Source organism: Melozone crissalis, unplaced genomic scaffold (genome assembly GCF_028551555.1).
Source record: "Melozone crissalis strain CALT ecotype California unplaced genomic scaffold, PUWL_Pcris_2 ptg000013l_1, whole genome shotgun sequence".
NCBI classification, from domain to species: Eukaryota; Metazoa; Chordata; class Aves; order Passeriformes; family Passerellidae; genus Melozone; species Melozone crissalis.
Window position 1 is genome coordinate 19,345,746 of NW_026535791.1, and position 27,340 is coordinate 19,373,085.

At 35.1% G+C, this 27,340-nt stretch overlaps 1 protein-coding gene across 1 annotated transcript in view; it reads right to left on the minus strand.

Annotated features, from left to right (window-relative positions):
- The window catches only part of DIAPH3 (diaphanous related formin 3), a 203,987-nt gene that overhangs the window by 153,138 nt on the left and 23,509 nt on the right, over nt 1–27,340 (minus strand). Inside the window, exons 3-15 of the mRNA XM_054271625.1 lie at nt 25,510–25,614; nt 20,136–20,266; nt 17,994–18,068; nt 17,771–17,840; nt 17,249–17,385; nt 16,709–16,814; nt 6,889–6,999; nt 6,322–6,440; nt 5,482–5,598; nt 4,176–4,294; nt 3,992–4,056; nt 3,221–3,325; nt 658–996 (exon numbers count right to left, since the gene is read on the minus strand). Of these exons, the coding sequence (XP_054127600.1) occupies nt 658–996; nt 3,221–3,325; nt 3,992–4,056; nt 4,176–4,294; nt 5,482–5,598; nt 6,322–6,440; nt 6,889–6,999; nt 16,709–16,814; nt 17,249–17,385; nt 17,771–17,840; nt 17,994–18,068; nt 20,136–20,266; nt 25,510–25,614 (1,599 nt within the window). The remainder of the gene's footprint in view (nt 1–657; nt 997–3,220; nt 3,326–3,991; nt 4,057–4,175; nt 4,295–5,481; nt 5,599–6,321; nt 6,441–6,888; nt 7,000–16,708; nt 16,815–17,248; nt 17,386–17,770; nt 17,841–17,993; nt 18,069–20,135; nt 20,267–25,509; nt 25,615–27,340) is intronic.

A 27,340-nucleotide genomic window follows, 5' to 3' on the forward strand; every position in this document is an offset into this window, starting at 1 on the left:
TACGAAGTACCTTACTTTTCAGAATTTAGCTTTGATTACTTCATTAATTGTGAAAATCTCTTTACTGACTTATTTTTGGTCTAGATAATTATAGTTTCCAAACTCAGTAGCAGACTGCTATACTTAATCTTATCACAATGGAGAAGGAGAAAAAAAACAAAACCAAAACCAACCAAACTCCAAATTCAGTCTGTATTTTGTCAGTCATTAAATTTATGGAAGTACATTGAAGTACTACAGACAAATGGAGAGTAGCACTCCCTATTTCCAGCCCAGGCTAGATAGATTCAAGACTTGTTTGGAAACTATATAGCTATCAGTATAGTTCAGTGACTGATCTGATATGAGGAGTCTGCTGAAAAACAAGGTGTAATAGGAAGCATAGGAAGCATCCTGCTATCAAGGTTGTTTTATTTTAGACCAGAACTGACTTTTCCAGGCATCTCATAAAGTCAACAGATACTTGCCCAGATGATTCATGGGTTAATGAAACACAGTTTTCAAAAAACAATGAAAAGCTAAAGACAGAAAGTATTCATATCTTACATAATTTTAACTAATGTATAAATTGCTTGTCTAGTCTTACTTCTGACAATCTATTTTCCCCAAGTTCAATGACAGATTTCACATCAAGTATTTGTCATTAATCAACACTACCTTAGACCAGTTGAGTCTTTTCATGGTAACCTCAGGTTTGAATTCTTTTTTAGGCTTCATTCCAAATGGCAAAGCACACGAAGGCGGGGACCACTGTATTCCAGGCAGGCCTGGCAGAGGTGGTGGTGGGGGAGCACCAGCAAAACCCAGAGGAGCTCCCAAGCTATTCAGAAGTGGTGGAGGAGGTGGGGGAGGCGGTGGTGGTGGAATTGCTCCATTAGAAGGCAGCGGTGGTGGAGGAGGAGGGGGTGGAAATTGATGTGGTCCTGCACCTTTCCGTGGAACAACAGATGCATCTCCATGAGTTGATGGCAGAAAACCAGGCGGCAGAGAGCCATACTGATAAGGAAAATAGTCTTATTCAGCTTCACTGTTTTGTCAACAAAATGCTCCAACAATCATAGTTTATAGATTAAATACAGAAAGCCAGTTGAAAGTCAATGCCATTTGCCTTGTATAAAACAGTCAAACAAGAATGATAACTTTCTTAATCAAAATCATGAAATCAAAAGCCCAATGTGCTTTTGATTTCATGTTTGGATGTGTCAATATTTTGAAGCGGACATTCAGACCTGTGGGGTGCACACCAAAAATGACAAACTGAAATGGTGTTTCCCACTTTTTACATTTCACTGACCATGAGCTAAAAAGGGTATGATAGATATCCTGAGACCTTACCTAGATTACCATGGTTTAGCTCAAATAAAAAAAAAAGTAACATCCTAGTCTCTGTTGTTTTCATCCTACAGATGACAGAGAAACATTCCAAGTACATAACAGCAAAATCTGAAGAGATAAATAATTCTATTGAAAAACAGGTATCTTCCAGTGTAGGAGCATTCTCATTCTACAGAATTGAAAACATGAAGCAATAATGAAAAAATATCCATCCAAAAATTAGTGTTCCTTACACACTAGCTTCTTATTCCATATAGAAATGACATCTATAATGTATCAAAATAGGATTAGAACTTCAGTAAGTCTAATAAAATTACTACTACTATTTGAAAAACTCTATCATAGGCCTGCAAACATAAATGCGAAAGTATCTGAGAAAAATAAAAGAATAAATAAGAAATATTTATCTACTGTGATAGCACTAATTACCTCCTCAACTAACTATGAGCTGAAAATGATTATTTTAGAAAATTAAAGGAAATACAATATGCAAAAGATTTTAAATTTCTAAAAGGAAATAGCTGAATATCAATGAATACAAATAAATGCTAGCACAACAGCATGATAATGTTTTGAATTTCTGAGCATAAGCATTGTTTACACTGAACAGTTGGGCTCCAGAAGTGAAAGAAATACATCAATATATACCAGTTGCAAGAGAGTAAAGGAATGAGACCAGAGAAAAAAATAGTATTAGAGGCAGAACTCGACATGCTAAGTAGCAATTGATGCCATACAGAAGGCAAAGATTAAAAGTACTAAGTTGCAGTAATCAATTACCTGACATTTACAAAACTTTTCATGTATCCCATTAACAACAGTGGGATAATTCATGGTATGATAATTAGTGAGCAGAATCATATGTTATGCTCTGTCTGCGTATAAAAATATTTATATTTCATACAGTGAATAACAGAAAAAGTAAAAAAGGGAGGAAACCAATTTCACTTACAAAAAGTATTTAAGTATGACTTCAAGATACACACAGAAAAGTACTTTCTTAATGAATTGTGTGCCACTCTTACTATAGAGTGCAACAATTTTTTGCTTTTGTTAAATGTTTGACTTTGACATTAACAATTAATTTTGACCAGAAACATGAATGAGAATGATATTTCTAAATAGACCAAAGGAGAGCTAAATTAATTTTCCTCACTAAGAAAATTAAAGAAGCCAATAAATATTTTTAAAAAATCCTCAGAAGTATTAAAATAAACCCCTAGAAAGCATGTCTTTCTGATGTTTTTTTCTTCAGGCATTTTTAGACTGTTCTTCCTATTCCCAGACACAGGAAATATCATTTGGTCACACAGTCTCCTTACATAGATTTAAGAGTTGAAGCACTTACAAGTAACTCAAGTATTACTCTCAAAAAATCTGCACTATTCCTCTCCATCACATATTTATGCTTGAAAATTGAAAAATTATCAGGAAATGTTCTTATCCAGCCACAGGTTATTTCTTTCACTGCTGGATATCCATGGTAAGGCCTCAGCATAGCAAACTGCATAATAAGCAATTTCCTGTGCAGGGATAAAGATCACAATGATGAATGCTAATCTAAAAGCATAAGACTTATTACCCTATGTGCTTAATTACTTTGGAAATGTATGACTCTGAAAGCAAAACCCAAATGAAACCTAAGAAACTAGTTTAATTAACTGAGCTCAGGCATAAAAAGGATCATCTGGGAACTCACAGTTAATTATTGTCACATTACAATTATTTATATAAAACAGAAATAAAGGAAACTAACATTCAATAATAATCGATAAAAAAGATTCTTTGAAAAACCTCTCAACCATACTATCAGACTCTGAAGAAGATGCAAAAGGAGTCCCTTTCAAAAAGAGTATTTCATACATTCACTTATACTGTCTTTTACCTGTGATTTAAAAGCTTGTAATTCTTTTTCAAGTTCATTGATTCTTTCCTCTTTTTTTTGAAGCAGGGCCTGGGTCTCCTGATGAACTACAAAATCTTTTTCAAACTAAGAGAAGAGAAGTAAAAAGAAAATTGTTGGTACCAGTCAGTTCTGCATAGTTTCTTTAAATTCCACCGTTTCCTTTTGTGCTTTTTAAAACATACATGATAACAATACCAAGGACACATGTCTGCTATTCCAACTTCCATGTGTCTAATGAGCGGAAGAATCATCTGAATCGCCACAACAGGTCTTCACTATACAAAATGGCATAACGTATACTTAACGTATATTAAGTATATAACGTATATACTTAACGTATGTTAACGTATATTAATGTAATATACTTAACGTATATTAAGTTAGTATTACACAGAGGACCTTTAAAGCCATGGATGTACACTAATACAGTCTGTAGATATGAAGGAGTCTCTTTTTATTCTCCCACTGTTTATTTTGTTAGGGAAACTGATAACTGCTGAAATAAAGTTGCTTTTTGGAAGAGTTGTAGATGAAAACTTAAATAGTAGAAAGATTCTCAGTTAAGGTTAACTACTTCATACCTCTCTGCTTCCTAATCTACAAGAATACCTAAATTCCCACTTTAATACAGAACTAATAGTAAGTAAAAATTAAGACTATTCCATGGTTCAGTTATGCCATTCATTATTCTATTAAGTAATCCCATGTCCATTCTTTGATCACATGATGATGTGATGAAGAATGACTTACTTTTCTGGAAAGTTCAGAAGCCCTCTCTTCACATTCTTCTAATCTTGCTCTATCTACACAAACATCTGGAAAAAAACCAACAAGCACACTTACACATATGTAGGGAACACAAGATTCTTAGTCAGCTATTCAGTTTCATATAAGGAAGTATGATGCTGTAATCATTTCCAAGCATGGTACTTACCTAGTAAGTGGCTGAAATTGATATCTAATCTCTTACGATACGTGAAATCTGGGTCTGTTCCACTTCGATGTAACACTATCTGTGATACACACTCTTCAATTAGTTTGAAATACTGTGGACTAAAGAGAAAAATGAGCTATTTTACAGATATTTATTAATCAATCTACATTTAAAATCTTGTCTGTGAACAAAGTCAAAAGCTTCGGGCTGATTTTTTTCCACAGAAAGGTAAAAGTTTCAAAGGAAAGTTACATATGGCAGTTTATTACACAAAAAGAGTTTACAAAAAGTCTGAAAAAACAGTGGCCCTAAAGATAAATAATTCTTGTATTATAAAATCTACATCTGCCTCCCTGCAGAAATATAGGAAGGAAAGATCTCCTGCTTCCTCTCAGTAAAGAAAACGCTCTTCCTTCAGCTTGATTCCACTAGTTTTGTGACTTTTGTAAGTACAAGTGCATTGCAGCCCTGCTTCAGTACAAGGAATGAAAAACACCTTGTTCTAAAATGCCAGGGGGTATGACAGCTGGGTCACTTGCCCAGAACATGCAAGCTGTGAATTTAAACCTTTTCAGGTGGAAGAGGTCTAGCACAGATGTACCATAGCAGGTAAGCACCCTTAACCTTTAAATATACATCTGTGCTAGACCTTGCCTGAAATGCAAGGTTATGCAGAATGTTGTGCAGAAAACAGATGGCCCTTGCTCAGTTCACACCTCATTCCTCCAGTGTTTCCTCAAAGACAACACAAGAGTTTTGGAAGGAAAGTATTTGTCAGTTTGAAACACTAAAGTTTTATTAACTGTTTCCCCTTAATTTACCTGATGAATTTTCCAGGAGACACAAACATGTCTACACTGACCTATAATATATACTGAAAATACTCAATTCCAACCCAAAAGTTAATCTTAATTAGGCATATATTCAGATTTCTGTACATAGTGCATTTCTTTGCATACTCGGTTTTGTCCTTTGACTCAAAGACACCACAAAATTATAATGCCATGATTTATGACTGATTAAGACATCTCTCCTGATCACTTATATTTGCAATCAAAAAGGCCCAGCTCTTAACAAAAATAGTTTTCTATGTTCATAAAATAAAATTATGTACTAAGCAGAAGAGATAAAAACATATAGATGGCATTATTGATTCCAAGTGGATTCTTTTGAACATGAGCTCACAAATTACAATTCGCACAGAAAGACTAAAACCTATCATTGGATTTATGGAAGAAATATTCTATTAATGACTGCATAATAAAAAAAATTCCATAATTAACATTTAAAACAGCATTAAACATACCGGATAAAATAATCATTTCTTATCAGCAAAAGATGTTGGAGAATAGAAAGAAAATATCCTTCAGCACTAGTGTCCTTAACTGTATTCCACACCATGTTGTAAACATCATTTACTTCAGTGAAAGTGTTAAGGAGAATAATAACAAAGAATCAAAAAATTTCAGTCAAATGTTTACTGATAACTTCTTTAAACAGAAATTATAGCAAAAAAATACCCATTAAATGCTTTATTTTGTTCATGTTTGTCCTGTTGATATAATTAAATCATTTATGTTGGAATAGACCTCTTAGAAGATGATAAAGTCCAACTATTAGCCAAGCACTGCCAAGTCCATCATTCAGCCATGCCACTACATGTCTCATCTAGAAATCTTTTTAAGTATCTTCAGGGATGGGGACTCCATCATTTCCCTGAGCAGCCTATTCCAGTGCTTGACAACCCTTTCTCTGAGAAATTTTTCCTATTATCCAATCTCAACCTCATACAGCACACCTTGAGGCCCTTTCCTCCCATTCAGTCACTTGTTAATCGGGAGAATTGGCTGACCCCACCTCACTATAACCTCCTTTCATTGAGAGCTACAAGGCCCCCCTGAGCATCCTTCTCCAGAATAACCCCAGCTCTCTCAGCTGCTCCTCACAGGACTTGTGCTCCAGAGCCCTCTCCGGACACGCTCCAGCCCCTCCATGTCCTTCTTGTGGGTGAGGGGCCCAAAATTGAGCAGCAAATTCAAGGTGCAGCCTCACCAGTGCCTAATACTGGGGAATGGTCAGTGTCCTGCTCCTGCTGGCCACACTGTTTCTGACACAAGCAAAGATCATATCACCCTCAAAAGGATATTCTAGTTCAGATCTAATATCTTCTAAACGATGAGAGAATTCAATCATGTCTTCTTCTTTATGCTCATTGAACACTTTCAGCTGAATATCTAGTGCTTCATTCTTTATATATTGTAGTTGCTGCAATGAGAAACAGCACAAAGACTTGCAAAATTAGTATTTCCATATGTAAATAAATGTATCTTTTTTGTATGTATCATAAATTCCATATGTTTATATTAGTTAAAAGCTTAAAATTACAACAACACATGAGTTAAGTTAAATATTCAAAAGGTAAATGTAACTTCAGGCTGGCTTAAAATTTTTGAAAAACAGAGTATCACGTGTTCTTAAGCAAAGTCATAAAATGCTGAGGAATCAGAATAAAATCAGAATAAAACTCAGAAAGCACATTTCACCTCTTAATTTTTATTTTAAGGCTGATTCTTGTCCCTTACTGCTCTTTCCCAAACTTAATAAAATGCCTTTGAAGATAATTTATTAGAACTTGTTCTCCCATTCCCGCTCTCAGTCTCAAATAATTAAAAAATTTAAACAGTAATGCAAAGAGAGAAGACAAGACGCTTACTGGCAATAACTCTTTCAATCCACTGCGCATAAATTCATTTCTGATGTGAAGTCTAAAATCCAAGTCATCAGGAGATGTAACAAGAGCATTGATGAGCTGCATGCAAGCTACCTGCAATAGAGTAAATAATAATCTTATTTCTAAGATTTCAATATGCATCACAATCAAGAAGATACAACAAACTAATAATTAGACATTACATAATTTCTAATTATTAAACTACTGTAATCTTATAAACTACTTAAATTCCTCATCAGCCACATGAGCTATAAATATCAAGTTCTAGTTCACAAATTTCCATTACAATTAAATATTTTTCCACTCCATTGAATTTTGTCATTTTATACAAATATCAAGTTCCTTTAGCCAATGAACTTTAGCAGACAAAGCATAATAATGGACATATAAAAATCATTGCAAATGTACATTTATCTATACATATATATAAGAAGTTAGAAACAGAATGCTGTCTGTGTACAGTAAAACATATCTTTTCTTTAAAATGCTGAGTAAATTAAACTGAGCCTGAAAAACAGAATGGGGTTTTTTCCCGCTTGTTTTTTGAAATAGTCATTCTTTAAACATACTGAGTATTATAGAATACTTCATGGGAATCACTCCTTCAGCTCAAAAGAAAGAATCAGGCCAACTACTGAGCAGACCCTCTTCTGAAAAATTAAGAGACTCATCTTGAAAACCCACAGCCAGGAGCAGCAGGAATTCACTGTCTGGATTCACGAGCCTTTAGAACGATGGCAACTTACTGTTTATCTCTAATACAGATTAAAAGAGACATTATTTCCCTTTTTTACCCTCTTTATTGTTTGCACATTTTGCTTCAATTTGCAAAAAATATGTTATTCAAGTAATTCCAGCATTTTAAGGGCTTTTTAAAAGCACCAGACCATTAGAATTCTATTTGGACCTTACATACTATGTCAACAATTAAAGCAATCTGGTTCAAATACTTTGCTGTAAAGCCTTTTATAGTTTAAAAAATGATGAAGCATTATGCCATAGGCAAAAGGTGATACCAGAAAGATGCTTTCCCAGTCATCTCCAAAGTATGCATAATTCCAAGTACTGAATTTACTTACATATGGCCACAAGAACAACTATGTACAAAGATGTACAAGCTACTTTGATACAGACTGTGAAAAACAATAACACCCATTAGGTTTCCAAAAGGAACATGCTAAGATTACATAATTGCACAGACCACAACCATTATCTCACTTTTACCCTACTGCAAAGTATGTAAGCATGAGAGTAGCTTTATATATCATTTCAGCTGAACTGTTGTGGAGGTGAATGGCAATTAGCATAATTTAGGCCTGTTTGACTGCAGTGTTAGTCTATGTAGATGAACTTACTGGCTAACACTCTAGAAGAGAACAGCTTAGTTATGAGAACAGAGATGTAACAAATGTAAACAATCTGTTAATGTGAGAGCAATGAACCTGCTGATAAAATCAAGCAGACTGTGAGCTACAACAGGTTTATAGGGACCAAGGGTTAGAATGACCCAATTAAGCATGAGGTATTCTTCACCCAAACCCATAAATGAGGGTATTTGGAGTCACATGAAAAGAGAATCTCGAGGGCCCCATAACTCTGGATTAGGAGTTGGGACCATCTTTTCAACTTCTGGAGATGTCTGAAAGGACAAGAATGCTCAAGGGAGAATGCCATGGTTGGAACCACTGTACTAACCCATCCAATACCTCTCCTGGATAAAAGCTGTCACAACAGCAATTATTCTTAGATTACCCTGTCATACTACATACCTTGCCTCAACAATAATTTCAAAATAGTTATAGATGAAACAAGCTTTGCTCCTTCTTCTTACTTGAAGAAAGAGCTGAAATTAATTTCTGTTCCCTCAGAACTTTTATGGAATTCAGTACATGCAAATATCTATATTTGCATAATAATAGAAAAGTATTGGTTTTATTTTATTGACATAAATAAGGAAAATCACACTAAATTAAAGGTATAAAATCATAGAATGTCCTGAGTGGGAAGGGATTCAAAAGGATCATCAAGTCCAACTCCCAGTCCTGCACAGGGAAGTCCTGAGAACCACACCTTGTGCCTCACAGCATTGTCCAAATCCTTCTTGAACTCCGACAGGCTTAGTGCTGTGACCACTGCCATGGGGAGCTGCTCCAGTGCCCAATCACCCTCTGGGTGAAAAATTGGCACCCAATCCCAGCATCTAACTTAAATATCCCCTGACACAGCTTCAGGCTGAAAGGACCCTTGGGTCCTGTCACAGGTCACCACAAAGAAGAGATTAGGGTCTGCCCCTCCTCTTCCCCTCACGAGGAAGCAGCAGATTGCAAGGAGGTCTCCCCTCAGTTTCCTCTTCTCTTGGCTAAACAAACCAAGTGACCTCAATTGCTCCTCATACAGCTTCCCCTCAAGGACCTTCACCATCCTCATTGCCCTCCTTTGCACACATTCTAACAGTCTTATGTCCTTCTTATATTGTGGGACCCAAAACTGCACACAGGACTCAAAAGGATTATTTAAATCAACTGCATGAGTGTTAAGATAGACTTCTGTAAATTACCCCAGTGTTAGACAATAATCAAGCTACAACACCTAAACAAAATAATTCAACACCAGTGGAGGGGAGGAGGAATCAAAACTAACCAATCAAATTTGAAAACGTAATAAAAGAGACAGAGAACTTTGAAGGACAATTTGCAAAAAGCCTCTATGACTAACACATCTAATTCCTCAAAGACAGCAAAAGAAGGAAGACAACAGAATCTGTAGAGTCAGTAAAAGACCATGGTGTCATGAAGTGACCAAAGAAAACAAAGCAACACAAATAGCAACACTTTGTCATTCTGGCATGTGAGAGGAGATCACAAAATAGAACAGAGACAAAACAGTTCCAAAGTGGCAGAAGAACTCAGAGAACTAAGCCAACATGCGAAGTAACAAAAGAGTATTCACTCTTCAAACATTCAAAGCTTTAAAAAAAATTGAAGACAAAATAATCCAAGTTTATACTGAAATGTATCTTGACACTGAAGAAAATAAAGATGGCGAAATTGTATTGACATTTAAAAGGCCACTTTCAGGAAGATCTGGACAACTACAGATTGGCAAGTTTGACTTCTACAGTAGAAATATATTTTTTATAGCTGAGAACAAAATTAATGAATAATACAAAAAATGCAATATCAATAAAGAGACAGTATAAATAAATGGCTTTGCAAAGCAAAGTCCTATTTCATGAATAAATGAGAGCTGTTTGAAAGGCCCAAGGAACAGGCAAGAATGTTCCAATCTAAGTCTGGACTTTAAAAATTTAAACAAGTTTGACAAATACCAAAACAATTCAGAAAAATGTAGAAAACAGCATGCTAAGTAGACAAAATCAAAAATTCTACTAGCAATAAGTAATATTGAATTTGATGTTTAAAAGTCTGCTTTTTGAAAAGTTTCTATGGCTCAAAAATTATGCCATATTAAATTCCGGTCAAGTAATGTTTCCTAATGCTTTTCCCCCTGCCTCACTGTAAGTCTGCCTTCGTATGTTTTTGTTAGCAAAGTGTTTAACAGACTTGGCAAGGCAATGAACGCCTGTTCCTGTCCCTTCTCCATATTCTTTACAGTGAGGGCAATTAGATCATCACCTGATGAGAAAAAGTAAATAACCTCACATATCCAAGAGGAATATACTTACAGTGTGTTTTCTTTCAAAAAGGTACTGGCATCCCATTAGTAGCACTCATCTTTAAAAGAGCTCAGGTAAATAGGAATATAGCTAACAATACCACAACACAGACTGTTTTGCCTTATAGAAAGCATGTTTCCTGGAGAAAGATCTTCCTGATTTGGGGCTTCTTTGAAGTTATAAATAAGAAAAGACCCTTGGTTATTCTTCTCTTCTTATAAAGCTGCTAAATAGATAACAATTCGAGCCTTTAACTCTCACAGTGGATTTTTCATCTTTGTAGTGCCTGTCAGAACAGTTCTTATGATACTTCTCCTCCCCGAAATGTGTTATTGCCCTCATTTTATACAATTTGCTTCTGTATCTATGTCTACAGTATTTTAGAAACATAGGGGAAAATAGGAGTTTGCTAACTTATCAATTATTTTCTTCAAATTCAAACAAAACCTCTGTATTACTCTTCAAGCCTGTTTCTGCACAAGTACTTTTTCCAGAGAGTTACTCTAATGTTTGTTACTGCCAAAGCATCACTCCACACTAGGTAACAAAGAAGGGTGATAACCCCAGCAAAGGAAACTACAACAACCAAAAGATAAATACAAAAATATAATTCTCTTACATCCAAATGCTGACACTACAATATCCAAAATTTTGAAACCAGCTAAGGTGCCCAGTCCACTTTTCAAAAGTAGACTGAAAAAAATCTTCCAGAAGTTGTCTCGACAGCAACCAACAGAGATGAAAGGTTCTGCTGCATAACCAAGAACTTTGAACAAAAAAAAAGCTCCTCATATTGAATATTTGTCTGTACTCCTCTACAGTCTTGTTCAGGACACATGGCCTTGTAGCCCACTTATTTTTGCCAGTAACAGGCTACAGGCTTTGTATGAAACTAACACTGCATGCTTCCAGACCTCTCAGGCTTCACCAAGACTTGGCTTGCCTGTCTGGAGCTCAGTTTTGGCTTATTTAGTTGCAACAGCATTTGTCGAGTAACAGAATCACTATCACCCCACTAGGTGTACATTTTTCTCAGCTTTGTACAAGTCTCTGGAATAAAGTTTACCATTACATACATTTCTGTAATTAGTGGATAGAATATGACCACAAATGAAATGCAGCATAGAAATGTATAGGCATGGGATGGGGTGGAGAAGTGTTAGCACTACTGAGAGCAATTTTATTAGACCACTAACACATCACTTAGACTAAAAATTAAGTCCTTGGCTTTGAATACCAGGTGTATTTTTTAGGCCCACAAACTGCACAAGTTACAATGTCACAACAGAAGAATTTGGACGTCACAAGTGGTTTAAAATGCAAGCAATCAAACCAGTTAGATTTACTGCAATCAACCCTTAAAGAATATATTGTCTTATTATCTGAGTATGGGCTTTATTTTTAAAGCTTTTTGTATTTGTTTTGGTATGGGTCCACTTTATGAGTATTTGTCCTCCCCTTCAACAGTCAAGATGAAAATTTTTACTTCCTCTAATTTTGATCTTATTTAGTTGAAACAAGTTATATCATCTCCAATTCATCTCTCTGGAGTACAAAATCTTTCATTCAATTGCATTTTCTGGATTCAATTAGTTGTGCCATTCAAAACCAGTAATTCAGTGCACTGACAGCTGCCACCAACACCTGCTCTCCTGTTAACATCAGGGAGGCATTTCAATCATTGTAGACTTCACTACCACAGAGTCAGTACCGAAGTACGGTACTACAAGGTTACATTTACATTTCAACTCCATGCTGTCTGATTATATACAATTTGGAATCTTTGTCATTGTTATGACAGCAGTTTAAAACACAGTATGTTTCCCTGCAAAACACTATGTGAACGGACTGTTAAGCAAGCAAACAGCATTTATCACAGATGATTTAAACTATCAGTGAGGAGTCAATCAGAGACTGAAAAAGTACTACTATGAAAATCCTGATCAAGAGCAAACTATAGCTTTATCTTTGAGATAGTAGGGCAATTTCAATGAAAGGATATCTACAGATGTAATTGTACTAAAAAAATATTATTTTGTTTAAATTTGCCAAATCAACACAATACATGTGCACATATGTTACTCAAACAGAGCCATGATACAATGATGAAAAGCAATAAATTAATCAGTAAGATGTACTGCTATTCAAGTATTTCTAGTCAAATTCGATCAAGTGGGAATTAAATTGCAGCTCAGAACAAGAATATACTTTAGCCTTCCTGGAATAAACAAGACAAAGATCCATTGGATAATATTAGCTAACTATTTATTTGTGTAGGAATACAAAGTAATAGTGAAAGTCCCAAACATAAGCCTACAAAAAGCAGAATGGGAAAAAGTTACACAAGAGGAAAAAAAAACAAGTCTAAGCAAGACACAATGCTTACACATCTAGATTTGAGTAAATTAGATCACAAATTCTTTTTTCTAAGTTTAAAAACTTTTTAAAGGACTAATGATAAAGGCAATAGCAGGAACCTGATAGTAGATCACAAACATTTAAATCATATTCCAAGTGAAACTAATTCAATACCTAGGGGTTAGCATAAACTACTTAAATCACACAAGACCACAATAATTTGAAATTAGTTTCCGCAGTCTTGACATTTAGGCAAGGTAAGCTTTGTTCTGATTGACCCTATTACAGAAGCAGTTATGGGAAGGACCTCATTAGCACAGAGCAACCAAGAATCACCAAGTTATTCAGCAAACCAAAATGTTACAGCCATCTCACATCCTTATAGTATTAAATGATAAAGATAAAATGGTATTCCCTGACAATTGAAAACCCTGGGAGGATAAGGCTATTGATGAATACCTAGGATCTTTTACTTTCTCACAAAAAGGCTTCTCCTAGGATATGCATGAACCTGCATGTTTCCACAGGGATGAGGAGTATTCATTTTTCAGGAACTTATCCAGGAAAGGAAAAACTGCACCTTTGCTTCACCACTGTTCCTCTTCTCAGTCCTAACTGGAAAACTAGAAGGAGCTGTCATCTGCAAGTAGATCTGCATGGAAGAATAGCACTCTCCTGTTAGTTAAACCACCTGCTTGAGAAGCAGTGGTGAAAGTTGATGATTACAGAGTATAAGCACTCATTTGATTCTCCTAGAAGAATGAGAAGTAGGCAACAAACAAGTTGTTGTTGTTATTTTCTTAACTTTCTTACATATCAAAATGGGTTGTGTCAGAAGGGCTGTATTTCCTGCCTCCATGACTTGAACAAGCAAAATATTAGACTTTTAAGTCGTCATCATAAATACACAAGGTACCAGATTGCCCTATTGGCATTTTAGGCTTAAGATGTTAAACTACATTTACTTTAACAAAACCACAAACTTGATATTACTCCTGGCTGTAGTTATATTTTCAGAATAGGACTACTAATCTTGTCTTGAACCAAAATCAACTAAGTATGCCTTCATAATTTTGGATTTTATGAAAGATAAAACATCTTTTGCATTCAACAAATGCAAAAAATAGATAGACAGAGCTTCCACTAAAAATACAAAAATCACCCTACTGAGGCCTTTTATGTATTCAGTCTTCTAGTAACAGAAATGTTAAGTCAATTCAAAATTGAAAAGGTCAGTTGTTAGTGTCAAATTGAACTGCCACAAAGCAAGCATATATACATCAAGCAGACAATCAAGGCAAGTATGCCGAGTAACTGACAACTGTAAACTTCTGTCTCATTAAAACCCTGTCAAATTAACCGCCAGGTCAATGTCATTGTTAGAAAAGTTTACAGCTGATTCACACGAGAAGGCTTGATTTTTCTGGTCTTAAAAAATAGAAATCTAGCAACCATTTATGAAGTCTGAAAAAGTAAATATCAAAAAGCCTTTTAGCAGAAGGAACATACTTTAATGAAAGTTTAACTAAAAAAAAATAAACAGAAAAGAACTTTTAATGAGTTTCCATGTCTACACAAGATATAGCAAACTAAATGGCAAAGCATTATCTATTTGCAGGAACTTGAGGCTAACACTCTCATCAAAGCCAAATGAATCCATTTAGCATAAGTATTTTAGCAGAAGTATTGCAACAGTAACATTTAGAGTAAATTCTCATTTTTAACAATGCTTCTATCTTCTGTATTAGAGGATGACAAAATACCAGATGGAGGTATAGCCCAACTGAGATAGAAGGCAGAACTAGTAGAAACAAACTTTTTAATATCTGAATAGTAGTCCCAGAAAAATTAAAATTGCTGCTGCATAGGTAATTCAGCTGAAGTTTTCTGCACTGAATTGGTTATCTCACCAGTGGTATCTTGCTCATGGAGCTGAGCACCCCTGCAAACAGTGGGTGCCCATCATGGGTAAAACGAGAGATACCAAGGATTAACTTAACTTGCCTGGTGGCTCCAATAGAGTAACAGCCTGCTTTAAAGGGAGTTTCACATGCATTTTCAACGATAAAGAAAAGGAAGTTACACATGGTAACTTTTGTCTGTATTAAATCTACAGTAGTTTTTTTTTCCTTCATCAAATCTACACAGATGCAAATATACACAAGCCCTGAAAATTCAGCATTACACTCAAAACAACATCCTCCTAATTTCAACTTGGTAGACCTCAAATCCTTACATGCTCTAAAGACTCTTGAATTCTCTTAACTTACATACAACATCCTGGAATTGAAAAAAAGAATTTTTGTGATATAAAGTATTGAATCAATGAATCAAATAACGATGAATGAATCATTAATATTTACATTTAATATTTTTTAAAATCAAAATATTTTAATTTTTTTTTATATCCCAGAGAAAATTTGATATCTCAGAATTTTTTTGAAAGTCCATAAAATTCATGGATAGCCCAGGGAAACTGTGGATGCCCCATCCCTGGAAGTGTTCAAGATGAAACTGAACTAGGCCTTGAGCAACCTGGTCTGGTGAAAAGATTCCCCCTCAAGGTAGCTGAGTTGGAAACACATGGCCTTTAAAGGGCCTTCCAACCCAAAACAGTCTATGATTAGAAGAGAGAAGGGGTAAGAAAGAAGGCACAATTTTTCAAAAGAGAATTCCATCAGTACTGGAAAAATTGAACTACAAACAATTCTCCACCTGCAAATATTCCTTTATGGTTAGCTTTTCTGTGAGACAAATGAAACAAACAGCAACTTTTATTGTCAGACATGAACTATTTAATATAAAAGCTGAGTAATGCAAGCATTTCTTTCAAACTTAAATCTTTTACTATTTTTGTAATAGTAACAAAGAATTAATGTGGGAAATGCAAGCACAGAGAGCTACCAAGGCCTCAAACACACAAGCTCAGAGATAGAGATGGATACAGTGTTTGACCCAAGACCTTGGAGAAGGCTTGAAGCTTTAGAATAGAATAGTGAAATAGACATGAAATAAGAATCAAGATTTGTAGTTTAAGCTGAAATATGCTTTAAGCAAGTAGAAATATGTCTCATGTAAGCAAATAAATATGTTAAGCAAGATAGTAGAAGATTTTAAAGATCTTAAATTTTGAACAGCTCTCAGTTCAACCTGATTACACGAATATCAATGAGTTCATATCTACACTCACAGACCAATGATTCATAATGATCATTCAAACAAAGTGAATACTTTGTGCCTTCCTGCAGTAAACTCCACATCCAACTGAGGCAAATTGAAAATAAGGTGCAAGTTTTCTTTCCTCAGACCTTCTGAGTGCAATTTTATGATATCATAAAGTGACCATGAGACACAGACCTCTCAATGATTTAAAACATTAATTATAAAATGCTGTTGCCTAAAAATTTGGTTTTTTACTATAATCAATAGTCAATTTGAACAAATATTTCCAGAAGTGATATGATCTTTTTGCATCCAAACATATGATTTATCCTTTATTTTAAATATATATTGTCTTTTGACTCACAAAGCTAAGATCTCAGTGGAAAATCAAGAAATTGACTTGGAACACCCCCATGTTTCCAGGCCAAATCTTCCCATGCCACACCTTAAAAGACAAAATTATAAACAATATTCCAAAATTTGACCCCAACTTGAAACAGTATTCCTACTCCCTTTTATTGTAATGACTTGTTCATTACTTGTTCAGTCCAGAAAATCATGTAATTTTATTTTCACTTGTTAGAGTGATTAAATAAAATTACTTACTTGCAGCTGAACTGAGTTATCCTGAAGACCTTCTACAATAGGAGAGAATCTATCAACATTCCTCTCCTCTGCTGCTGCTGTTACAGCTTCCAATATTTTTTCAAGGCTGTGAGAAAAGAAAATAATTTCACTCAGGAGAGATATTTAAACTTGTTTATTTGCTATCTTAAAAGCCATGTTGCCAAATTATTCACCTGCCTCAATTTCTTGTAAATAAATTTAGGAGGTTTAAGCAATACTTGTTGCCTTGTAACCAAAGAATGACTTACTGGATTACAAGGGTTATTAAAAGTACAAGAAGAAATAGTAAGCAAAAGAATTGCTGTATAACTATTTCCATCTAACCAGTACATCCAGATGTGAAAAAGAAAACTCACTGATATGGCCATGATAAAAAAACACACAAAGGTATGCTGAAAACTGACAATATAATACAGATACTACTTTCAAACCTAAATTGAAAATTTTGTAATTTCATTCAGATAAAATTTGGGATATTGTAAAATTACCTTATATTTCTTGCTTAAATACAGTACTTACATGTTTTCCTCCCCAACAATGCACATTGCAGATAAGAGTTTAACTATATCAGTCATCATGTTAGTTTGCTTGGGATCAATTGCTTTGGCCAGCAACAAAAGGCTCCTCTCTTCTCCCAAAATTCGTTCCAACCCATACTAAACAACAGAAGAACATTTGTAAGGAAGGGAATCCAAATGACCATCAAGTATCTAATTAATGACATCAATATTTCCCCTCAAATAAGTATTTCAAATGACATTTTAGTCTGTGAACTAATCAAAACAAAACAAAAAAATAAAAAAGAGAGAAAAAGTCCCAAATAGGTCCCTTATTCTGTAAGAAGGGCATATAACAGCACCAAAAGCTTGCATTAGTTTCTTGCAATATTTCTGCAGAGAGAAAGTGGCAGACAGAAAGAACTTCAAACCACAACTGACCAACCCACCACTTCACCAAACTGCATATGGACTTATACTCATCAGGTACTTTATCTAATTGAACTATAGTAATTTTGTTTCTAGAATAAATAAAATCCCATACCTTATTATTCATGAAGGCTTTCAAACACTGTATAACTTTATGCTGACTCCTTTTCACAAGTCTGTCCTGACTGAATAAATCAAAATTTTAGTGTAAATAAATGCTCTTTAAATATTAAGAAAAGCTAACTTTACATTAAGACAATTCTATACATAATTAGATATTATATATAATTTATATTATATTTATATTTAGAAACGCTAATTTTATACTAAATACTTACTTTTTTGTCTCAACCAATCGTTCCAAAATATCCAGCAGCAGTCCCAGACCTTCTTGGCCAAAGTTTACAACCCAGCTAGGAGGGAGAAAAAAGACATTTTAAAAAATTGACATTTTGAAGACTAATCAGAGTGAAAGAAAATTGTCACCATAAATAAAAGCACGCATAATTGGGTGGTGTTAAACACAAAATATCTCCAAAAGATAAATATCTCCAACACAATAAAAAATTAAAATTTCAGCTACTACGAAAGGCATCTTTTAATGAGGTTAAACCCTTGGCCAGTTGTTTCTTCATATGACAGATGCCTCATGGTCCTGTTTACTATTGCTCAAAACCCCTTGATATCAAATACAAGTAATGCCACACTGACAGTAGCACTAACAATTACAGGAAGAGAAAATCAGATATTTCTATATTTTTTTCTTCTAAAAGTAAATACATTATGAAAATAGATTCTCTCTCTTTCTTGGATGGGTGTTTTATTCTGAAACAGATTAGGCAAATAACTGGAAACTATTTTTGTCAGATCTGGCCCATATCTGTCCTAAAGATAATCCGACAAGATTCACTTATTGGAACATTTTGTATTAGCAGAATTATGAGCAGCCACTTTGCTGCACATCCAACAGCTGGGGATGACAGACTAATGTACTGATGCATTCTTACTGCCTTTACCTCTGCTTCCACAAGAGAACAAAAACTACTTACACTACCCAAAGAAAACACTCAGCTTTTTGTCATTATGACAAAATACTAAGTTATCAGTGCCGCTATTTTCAATGTATTTATCAAAAAGGTCCTCCTAATGAAATTCAACCTGTTGTAACTATTACACAAAAGGGGAAGAAATAGTTGCGGATAACTAGCTATCTGCAATAATATGTACAGCTAGATCACTTGAACCACTTTTAATGAACTGTGATAGCAACTATGAGGTCAAAACACCTAAATTATTTACCTGAATATTACTGACCAAGATTGTCCTTTTAGAAGCTTACTTTTTATAGTGATGGGAAAAAAATACAGCTTTTTGCAGTAAACCATTGATTTCAATATTTGTTTCTAAGTACCAGAGATCAAACAAATCAGTAACACTTGATTTAGATTTTCTCTGTGAACTAAAAATACAATTTACAAAAAAGACTAATTGAAAACCCTTTGTCAGAATAACTCAGGCTACTGTAAAGCAAGTTTCCTTCCTCATAAAACATTACATATTGTAAATAAGACAACTCAATTCAGAAACAAAATAATAGAAAGAAAGCAGCAAATACCCATAGAGAAGACCCATATCAGCAACTCTGCCAAGTCAGACACAGAGAAAAGAAAGTTGTGCAATCCTTTTCTAATCATGTCCCAACATTTCATTTGCATTATTTTAAACTACAACCTAAACAGTTTCCCCAAATCATGTTTCCCCAAATATAGTTTCCCCAAACCACTGTCTTAAAAGGTAACCCTAAACAAAAGGATTTAAATAGAATAGAATAGAATAGAATAGAAAAAAATATAATTTAATGAAATAAAATCAGCATTCAGAAATCAAGCTGCATGAAACAAATCAAAATTAAGTCTTATCAATGGTCACTGAAGAGTTAAACCTTCCTTCAATAAAGCAGGTAAACAAAGGTTGTGCTTTCTTCTGAATAGATAAACCCTACAGGTACAGAAAAAAATACCAGAAGGAAGGAAGGATGAAAGCCTGAAGTACACTGGACAGAAGCAGCAGGACACATTTAGAAATATATATGTTTTCTGGTGAACAAGCTTACACCAAGGTGCCTAACTCCCATTATTGATTACCCTGACAAAAATAAGTTAGAAGATCAAAGACTTAGAAAATATTTCAAAAATTAAAATGAAAAACAACTGACTACTTAGCACTAGAAAACAAAGGGAATTGCTTCTGCACCACATTTAATTTACCTTCTCTTAGTATTACCTTGTACAGATCAGCCAACTCTATTAAAAATAACAGACCTACAGAGGATACATAATCAATGAAACAGAAAGAAGTTAAAATCACTCACTAATGCACACATACTCATTAACCAGAAAACCTTCTACATATCCATTAATTTTAATCCATTAAGAAATTAGAATATGATTAATCTCTTCAACATGTGCTAATGATGTTACCTGACAGGATTACTGGTCAAGGACACACGGAGAGATTCTAAGCAAGTGACTAGTCTTTCATCCGTTGACCCAGATTTTAAATCCTGAATAAATTCTTGGGGAGAAATCTTCCTACTGTTCTTGAGACTTCCCTGAAACACAGAAAATACAGTTGTTCTTTATTTGATGCATATAGAACTTAAACAGATTATTAATGGCTAAGTTTCATTTCTGTTCCTTGAATAATATATAATGTAGACCTGCAAACCTATAACTGATGCCTATCTACTATTTGCCAAACGCTGACTAAATTTGGTCATTTTGTGAATAAATTCATTACCAGCAGACAAAAACAACAGGCATGAAATGTACAAATTTATCACACATGCTCAGTGAAATAAAGTTTTTGTATTGAATGGATTCTGTTTATGCATTGCAAAGATCTTAATAAGTCAATAGTCAACAGAAGAAAAGATCAATTATGAGGTCCTCTGAAGAGATCACAGGGCACATGTCCAGAAGGGTAAGTGCACTCACATAAGCATACAGAGCAAAAAAGCAGCATACCATGTATTTTCTACAGTACATATCTAAATACAAAAAAGCAGGCATACAATGGTGCATAAAACTTAGATTTGACTTAATTCATTGCAAGACTCCTTTATTTGAAAATAGAAGTACAACTGTCATGTTGCACAAAGAGACTTACTAAATACCTCTTGATTAACTAGTGGCTTAAGTCAGTAATTGAAGAGAATTAGACTTGCAGTGCAATAATAACTTGAAATTATTAAATGTAAATGGTAAGGTAGTCTCATTATATTATTATAGCTAGTTTCATACAGGTGGTGTTTTCTCCCTTTGTTAGATCCTCAGGAAATACTGAGAAGTAATCTTTTTTTCTATGAAGTAGATGATCAAACAGTTTCTAGCAAAGAAATGAAGTTAAAATCTGGGAAGTGTATACAGACAGACCAGGCTGCTGAGCTGCCATCGAGAGGAACATCAACAGACAGGTAAAATGGGAAGAGGAATTTCAGGAAGTTCCACAACAGAAAACTGTAAATCTTGAACCTGAGGAGGAATAAACCCATGCACCAACGTGTGCTGAAGCTACCAGCTGGAATGTAGGCTTGTAGGAAAATAGGGGTTGTGATGAATGACAAGCTGAGCACTGGTGAGTGCATCACCAGCTGGTTGGGGGAGATGACTCTTCCCCTCAGCTCAGAAGTGGTGAGACATCTGGAGAATTCTGTCCAGTTGCTGACTCTCCAGCATGACAGACACGGACATATTGGAATGAATCCAGAAAGGGCTGTGGGCACAATTACAAGAGAATCTGTAGTACATGGAGAGGCTGGTAGAACTGAGATTGTTTAGCCCCAAGAAGAGAAGGCTCAGGGGAACCCTATCAGTGAAAGGACAAGAAGAACAAATTGAAATACAGGAAATTGGTTAAACATAAGACAACCACAAACTTTCCCCCTCCTCCCTCTGTTTTCTTAAGCACAAGGCTGGTGAAGCACTGGAACAGGTTGCTCAGGCACACTGTGTAGTCTCCCCTGTCAGAGATATTAAAATTGGAATAGATAAGAAGTTGGATGCAACTATCTCCAGGGTCTCTTCCAGTCTAATTCTAAACACCTGCTGCCAGCAATCCTCCCAAAAATATAGCATCTCATGTTATATTTTGAAACATCATGTGTAATACATGGAATGTCATTCCAAACATGATCCTGAATTGATAGATATCCCTACTTGCTTAAGTATGAGGGTAACTTCCAATAACTATGCTCCACAAAAAAAAGTCGATGAGATGTACAGCAAAGGTTGAGGTGAGAATCTGGAAGACAGATGTAGGAAACCCATAGAAAATTTTTAAAAATCAGGAACAATAAATGTTCCCGCAAACAAAATGAAACTCAGTAGTTTCACTGACTTCGGCTTTCTTTCATGGCTCTTTCCAGCTGGACTCTGCATAGATAAGATAAGAGACTGACTAGAGACAAAATGACCAAACTCCCAGCAGACAAAGTATTTAACTAAATGTTACAAGAGAGTTGGAAATTTCAAGACGTCTCAGAAATTCTGCTGGCAGCTCCTGATGTGCATACACTACTTGATAAGCACTACTTGTATGCCTAAGCATAAGGATTAATATCCTGTGTGGAGAATCTGTCATTTCCAGTGACTTCTCCCAGCAGTTCTTGCTGTAAAATTGACAAAACTGATGTAACCAAAATACTTGTAAGTTGTCAGTAAAATTTCTTTCTTTTGATGCACAGTCATATAGGACAGTCATATGAATAGGACATACAGTTAAGATGGTTAGAAGATATTTTGGAAGGACTTTAATATAATCAATAGCAAATGTGTGCAGTACAAAGGTCACATGGGACAGGAGCCCAGTCAGACTAGAAGAAAGCACTAGAATGACATTTCAGAAAGCCTCATGTGACCCATCTGAAAACAGTGCCACACGCAGTGGAGACTCACATCAACATCCAGAGAGCAACCAGTCATCCCATTTCAGACTCAGTTCCCCACTGGAACATCACCCTATGCAAAAGAACCCGTAAACATGTCTGTACAACAAACTACCACAGTGCTAAGTACCACTTATTCATATTATGCCAAAGTTCTGCAACATAATAAGAATATGATACATCTGCAGTGCTTAAATAAAATGAGAGCTGCATTTGGTGTCAATTGTGAAACAGATTATATTAGCTGTATTTCAGCATGAGAAAAGCTGCTTAAGTTCAAAATGTTCAAGTTTACTGAGAGACAGGAAATATCTTGAGGCATCAGTGCCTCTAGAAACTTAATTGCTCAACTGAAGAACAACTGGTCTGTGAGCAGATGCAGCATGAAGTCAGCATTAATTAATCTAGTTAAAACATCACAAGGGCACAATGCGAACAACAAAAACAAAATACTAAGAAGAAAATTCACTTTAAAAACCCAGTTTGTGTGTTTTGCACGTATAAAACAGCAAAAACAATGGTTGAGTAACATGAGAGTAATGCATTTTATTTCCCCTTGAATATTAACTCCATAACATGAAATTTTATTTTCAAAACTTTTCTGCAGGTATTACTATGCAAAGAGGCGTGCTTTGTGATTATTGGAAAGGAGCTGTGCACTTCTGAGAAACAGAAACCCTGACACTGCGGTCAATAATAAAGCTTTGATTACAGTAGAGCCCACTTTGATCACCAGAGGCTGTTTCATTTTCATTGATTCATTAGAGGTGCAGTCTCTGTTCTTCATTTTAATAGTTCTTCAAATGATAATTGCTTTAAATGAAACATGCTCAGTACTCTCCATAATATTTGTGAATGAGGATATCTTTCCCAAGGCGAAATATCTTAGTACCTATCTCCTTAAAGTTCAAGAAGTATGAAAAGAAGTACGAGCCACCAAAAGAAGTTACTGCACTATCACTCATAGAAGGAGAGGCCCAATATGGGATTAGTTGCACACAATAGTCAGGAGCTACGTGGCATTTCACCTGTTCCAGAAAAGTATGACACTTTCACAAAGTCAAGGTACACCAAAAGTTAACCAAGTGCTCTTGGGGTGCAGTGCACTATTCTCTCTAGACTCAGAAGGCACTCAGTCCAACTAACTCAAGGAAAGAAAGAGCATGCCTAGAAGAAAGAGTTTTCAATTGCAAGGGGAAGGAATTTCCCATCCCAATAGCTCCAGCACTAATCTGAAATCATCTGCAGCACAACTGGATTGAAGTACTGAATCTGTGCCTCACTGAAACAGCTTCTCCCAGTACACAACAGGTGAATGTCACTTCCAGTAAAGACACAACAGCAGAAAGAGAGTTCAGGAAAGAAGTTTGCCTGCACAGATTGCTCTTTAGTCATCTCCCACCATAGAGAAGGGAATACATGGTCTGGCAGCAGAGGAAGAAAAGAGAAGGGAATAGAAAAAAGAAAATGCTGTTGGGAGCCTTAGGAAAACACACAAGACAACAGTGTGTGATAGCAAATCATTGTCCTGGGGGAGGAAACAGACCTGTCCTTTTCCAGAAAGCACCTTATACAGCTCCTCTGGGCATAGTGCAAGAAGTTTCCATTGCCAAAACAAAAGTGTGACAACATCCAAAGAAAAGAGGAAAATTGTGAATGGCACTCGGAAAGAAGGACCAATGAGACATACTCTGTGGCGAAGAAGCAAAGACCTGAAAATCTTTCTCTTGACAAGAGAGTCTTAACATCACCACCATCAGCATGCTATGATTTCAGCAACAGATGTGAATGCAACAACTCTGCACAGCCAGTCATGTTCTATTACAACATTACTTTTTAGATCAAAAAACTGAGGTCTTAAAATACATATAGAGGCCAGGGGTGCCCATGATATATAAACCCTTACATACTATTTTGGGTAGATAAATTTCAAGAATGTTGTAAGATCTATTAGTCTGAAGTTTCTTGATTTCCCATGCAATATGTCTAAAAAAAGAAAAACAAGCTAGACCTAATCTTCTGGTATTAAGGACCTGTTAAGCTATAGACAAGACTAGTAGCTTTGATAAACTCATCTTAAAAAATGTAATCTCCAGGCAGTTAGGTCCTGCACTAGGCATACCTACCTTACTAAAAGTGCTAAAGCATAACACTAATAATATACATCATGTGAAGTAGACAGTAAAATACATATCTCACTTAAATTACTATATTTAATGTTTTAGTTTCTCAGTAACTAGTTATAATTACATCCAGATTATTTTTACTGATATCTCTAGTTACATACAGCAGTGAGAGCTGAAGATTCAAACACATGAATTCTAAAACAATCAGAATATCTGAGGACAGGATTAGCTATGCAGCATTTAGCACAGGAGTCAGTTCTCACTCTGCAAAAACTAAGCCTTCTTCTTATGCCAAGTGAATCCTTAATTTGGCCTTTATACACAACTCCTTGCACTGCTTTAGAGCAATCAATCATTATAGGTAAAAAATGGACAATAATTGATTTTGTGCACAACACTTTCATTATCAGCTATTCCATAACATCAAACATGAACTCTGTTTTAAGTCAGGCATGAAAAAGGCTCATCAGCTGAGGAATTATTTTTAAACAATGCTAGAAAAGAAAAAGGTTCACACCAAACTTTTGCAAGAAGTTTTTGCAGAATCTTTCCATCTCTACTCTTAGCCATATCTTTACCAAAAAGAAATGCTGGTTTCTGTATAGAAGACACATTCTAAGTACAAGTGACTATCTGCCACTGTAACTTGTAAAACAGCAAGACAGACACAAACATTTTCAAAGAGCACTATGAGAAACAGAAGTTAGTCAAAGGAATGTAATATGCATGCATCACTTTTTCTGACCAACAGGAAATAATGTAAGCTTTTAGTCATTTACTTACAGACTTGGAAGCACTGCTGATATATTGCATCACCATTTCTTTTTTGGTATGAAAATCCTTTTCTCTCAATGGCATCTTCTTGTCTTCATTTAAATTCATATCCTCCTAGAATGGGATAGGAAAAAAAAGAAAGAACAGTCTTAAATACCATACATCAACAGAATTATTTTAATATAAGAGACTGACTTAAATAAATAAAGATACAAAAATACAAACTCATACAAGTGAAAGCTGTTATAAAAACAACTTTTCATAAGATGTTAATCAAAACCATAAAAATCCTTATCCATATCCCTCTGAACTCACACTGAAAAAAACAAAACCAGTCAACTATACTAGGATTAACAAGTGCATCACAACCAATTTTATTACACTCTTTTCTTAGGAAAGATCCACAGTTTCACACATGTATGCACCAAACTACAGAAGAGCATTATTTAATACTTCCCAAAACATTTATAAATGTACTCAAACCAGTATTTTACATATTTTTAATTTTTAATTTATTCCATAACTTTCTTCCTCTGTTCCCAAATGGTCCATCTTGGCAGCAGAATGTGGTTTGCACTGAAACAATTTCACAAATTAATAATCACCTTTGCAATAAGCAAGGCCAAAATTCTTAAGGATTAAATCAAAACATCCAACCATTATCAAAACCCCATCATAATTCCTTCACCCCAATATAAATCCAGAGGTCAAAAAGAGCAGAGAGACCTACACTGAAAACCACACAAGTGACACTTCTGAATGTCACTAGCATCTATGACACAGGGAGTTCTACTGCTCCAGCCTACACATGCTCTGATCATTGTAATCAGTTGCACATCTGTGAGAAATGGCATTTCTCATCATGGTGTAAGTTAATAAATAAAAGGGAAAAGAGAAAAAAAAATAAAATAAAAGTTATCAGGAAGAATTAACAATTTTGGCTCATGCATATAAAGCACATACAGCATGTGATTTACTATGTGCATTGCTCAAGCTTAGCAAGAATTACTGCAGTTATTTTCAGCTGAGACTCATGAGGTGAATCCTCATCAGCTTTGGCAGGAGCAATGCTACAAAATCAGTGAGTAACCATCTTGATATCAAAGTTATTTCACCTAGTCAGAAATCAAAGATAAACAGTACAGACAATCCTTAGAATTTGTACTACACCAAAACTCAAGTTTCTTTGTCCTTCAATAGCTGAGTAGAAGAGAATGAAGCACAGTTCCTAGAAACATTTACACTTTTGTATAAATCCAAGCTTTGAGAAGTTATTGCAGAAAATGCTTGACCCCTGTCCTGGTTTCAGCTGGGACAGGATTAATTTTGAACTTAACTTGAACTAAAAAAAAACCCTTTTCACGTTATCATGTAGCTATTGTAAAGATCATTCTTCTATTTAAAATAGTTTCTTTCAGACTTACTTTTTCATGTTTTCTGAAAAGTAGTTTCTAAACTTAAAGTATCTAACTTCTAAACACAAAAAAAACCCCAAGTATTAAGAAACCTGTCAACATAAACTGTATTCCATAAGCCTAGGTATAACAGCAGGTTAATTTATGGGAAATATTCTGTCTGTGTGTGCATTAAAAAGTAATTTCTTTGTTCTTGTTTTTAACAAATGAAACATCATTGAGACAATTAATTTATACAGACTAGAGTGATACAAGGGGCACAACAGATATTGCTTAGTTAATAAAATACTTCATCTCCATCCTTTATCTCCTAAATAACTGAAATATATTCTACAGGTAAGCAGTACCTCTTTGGAAAAGAAGAATATATCATTTCACATGGATATTTTCCTAATAGGACTAACAGAAACTAAAGGACGTAAATG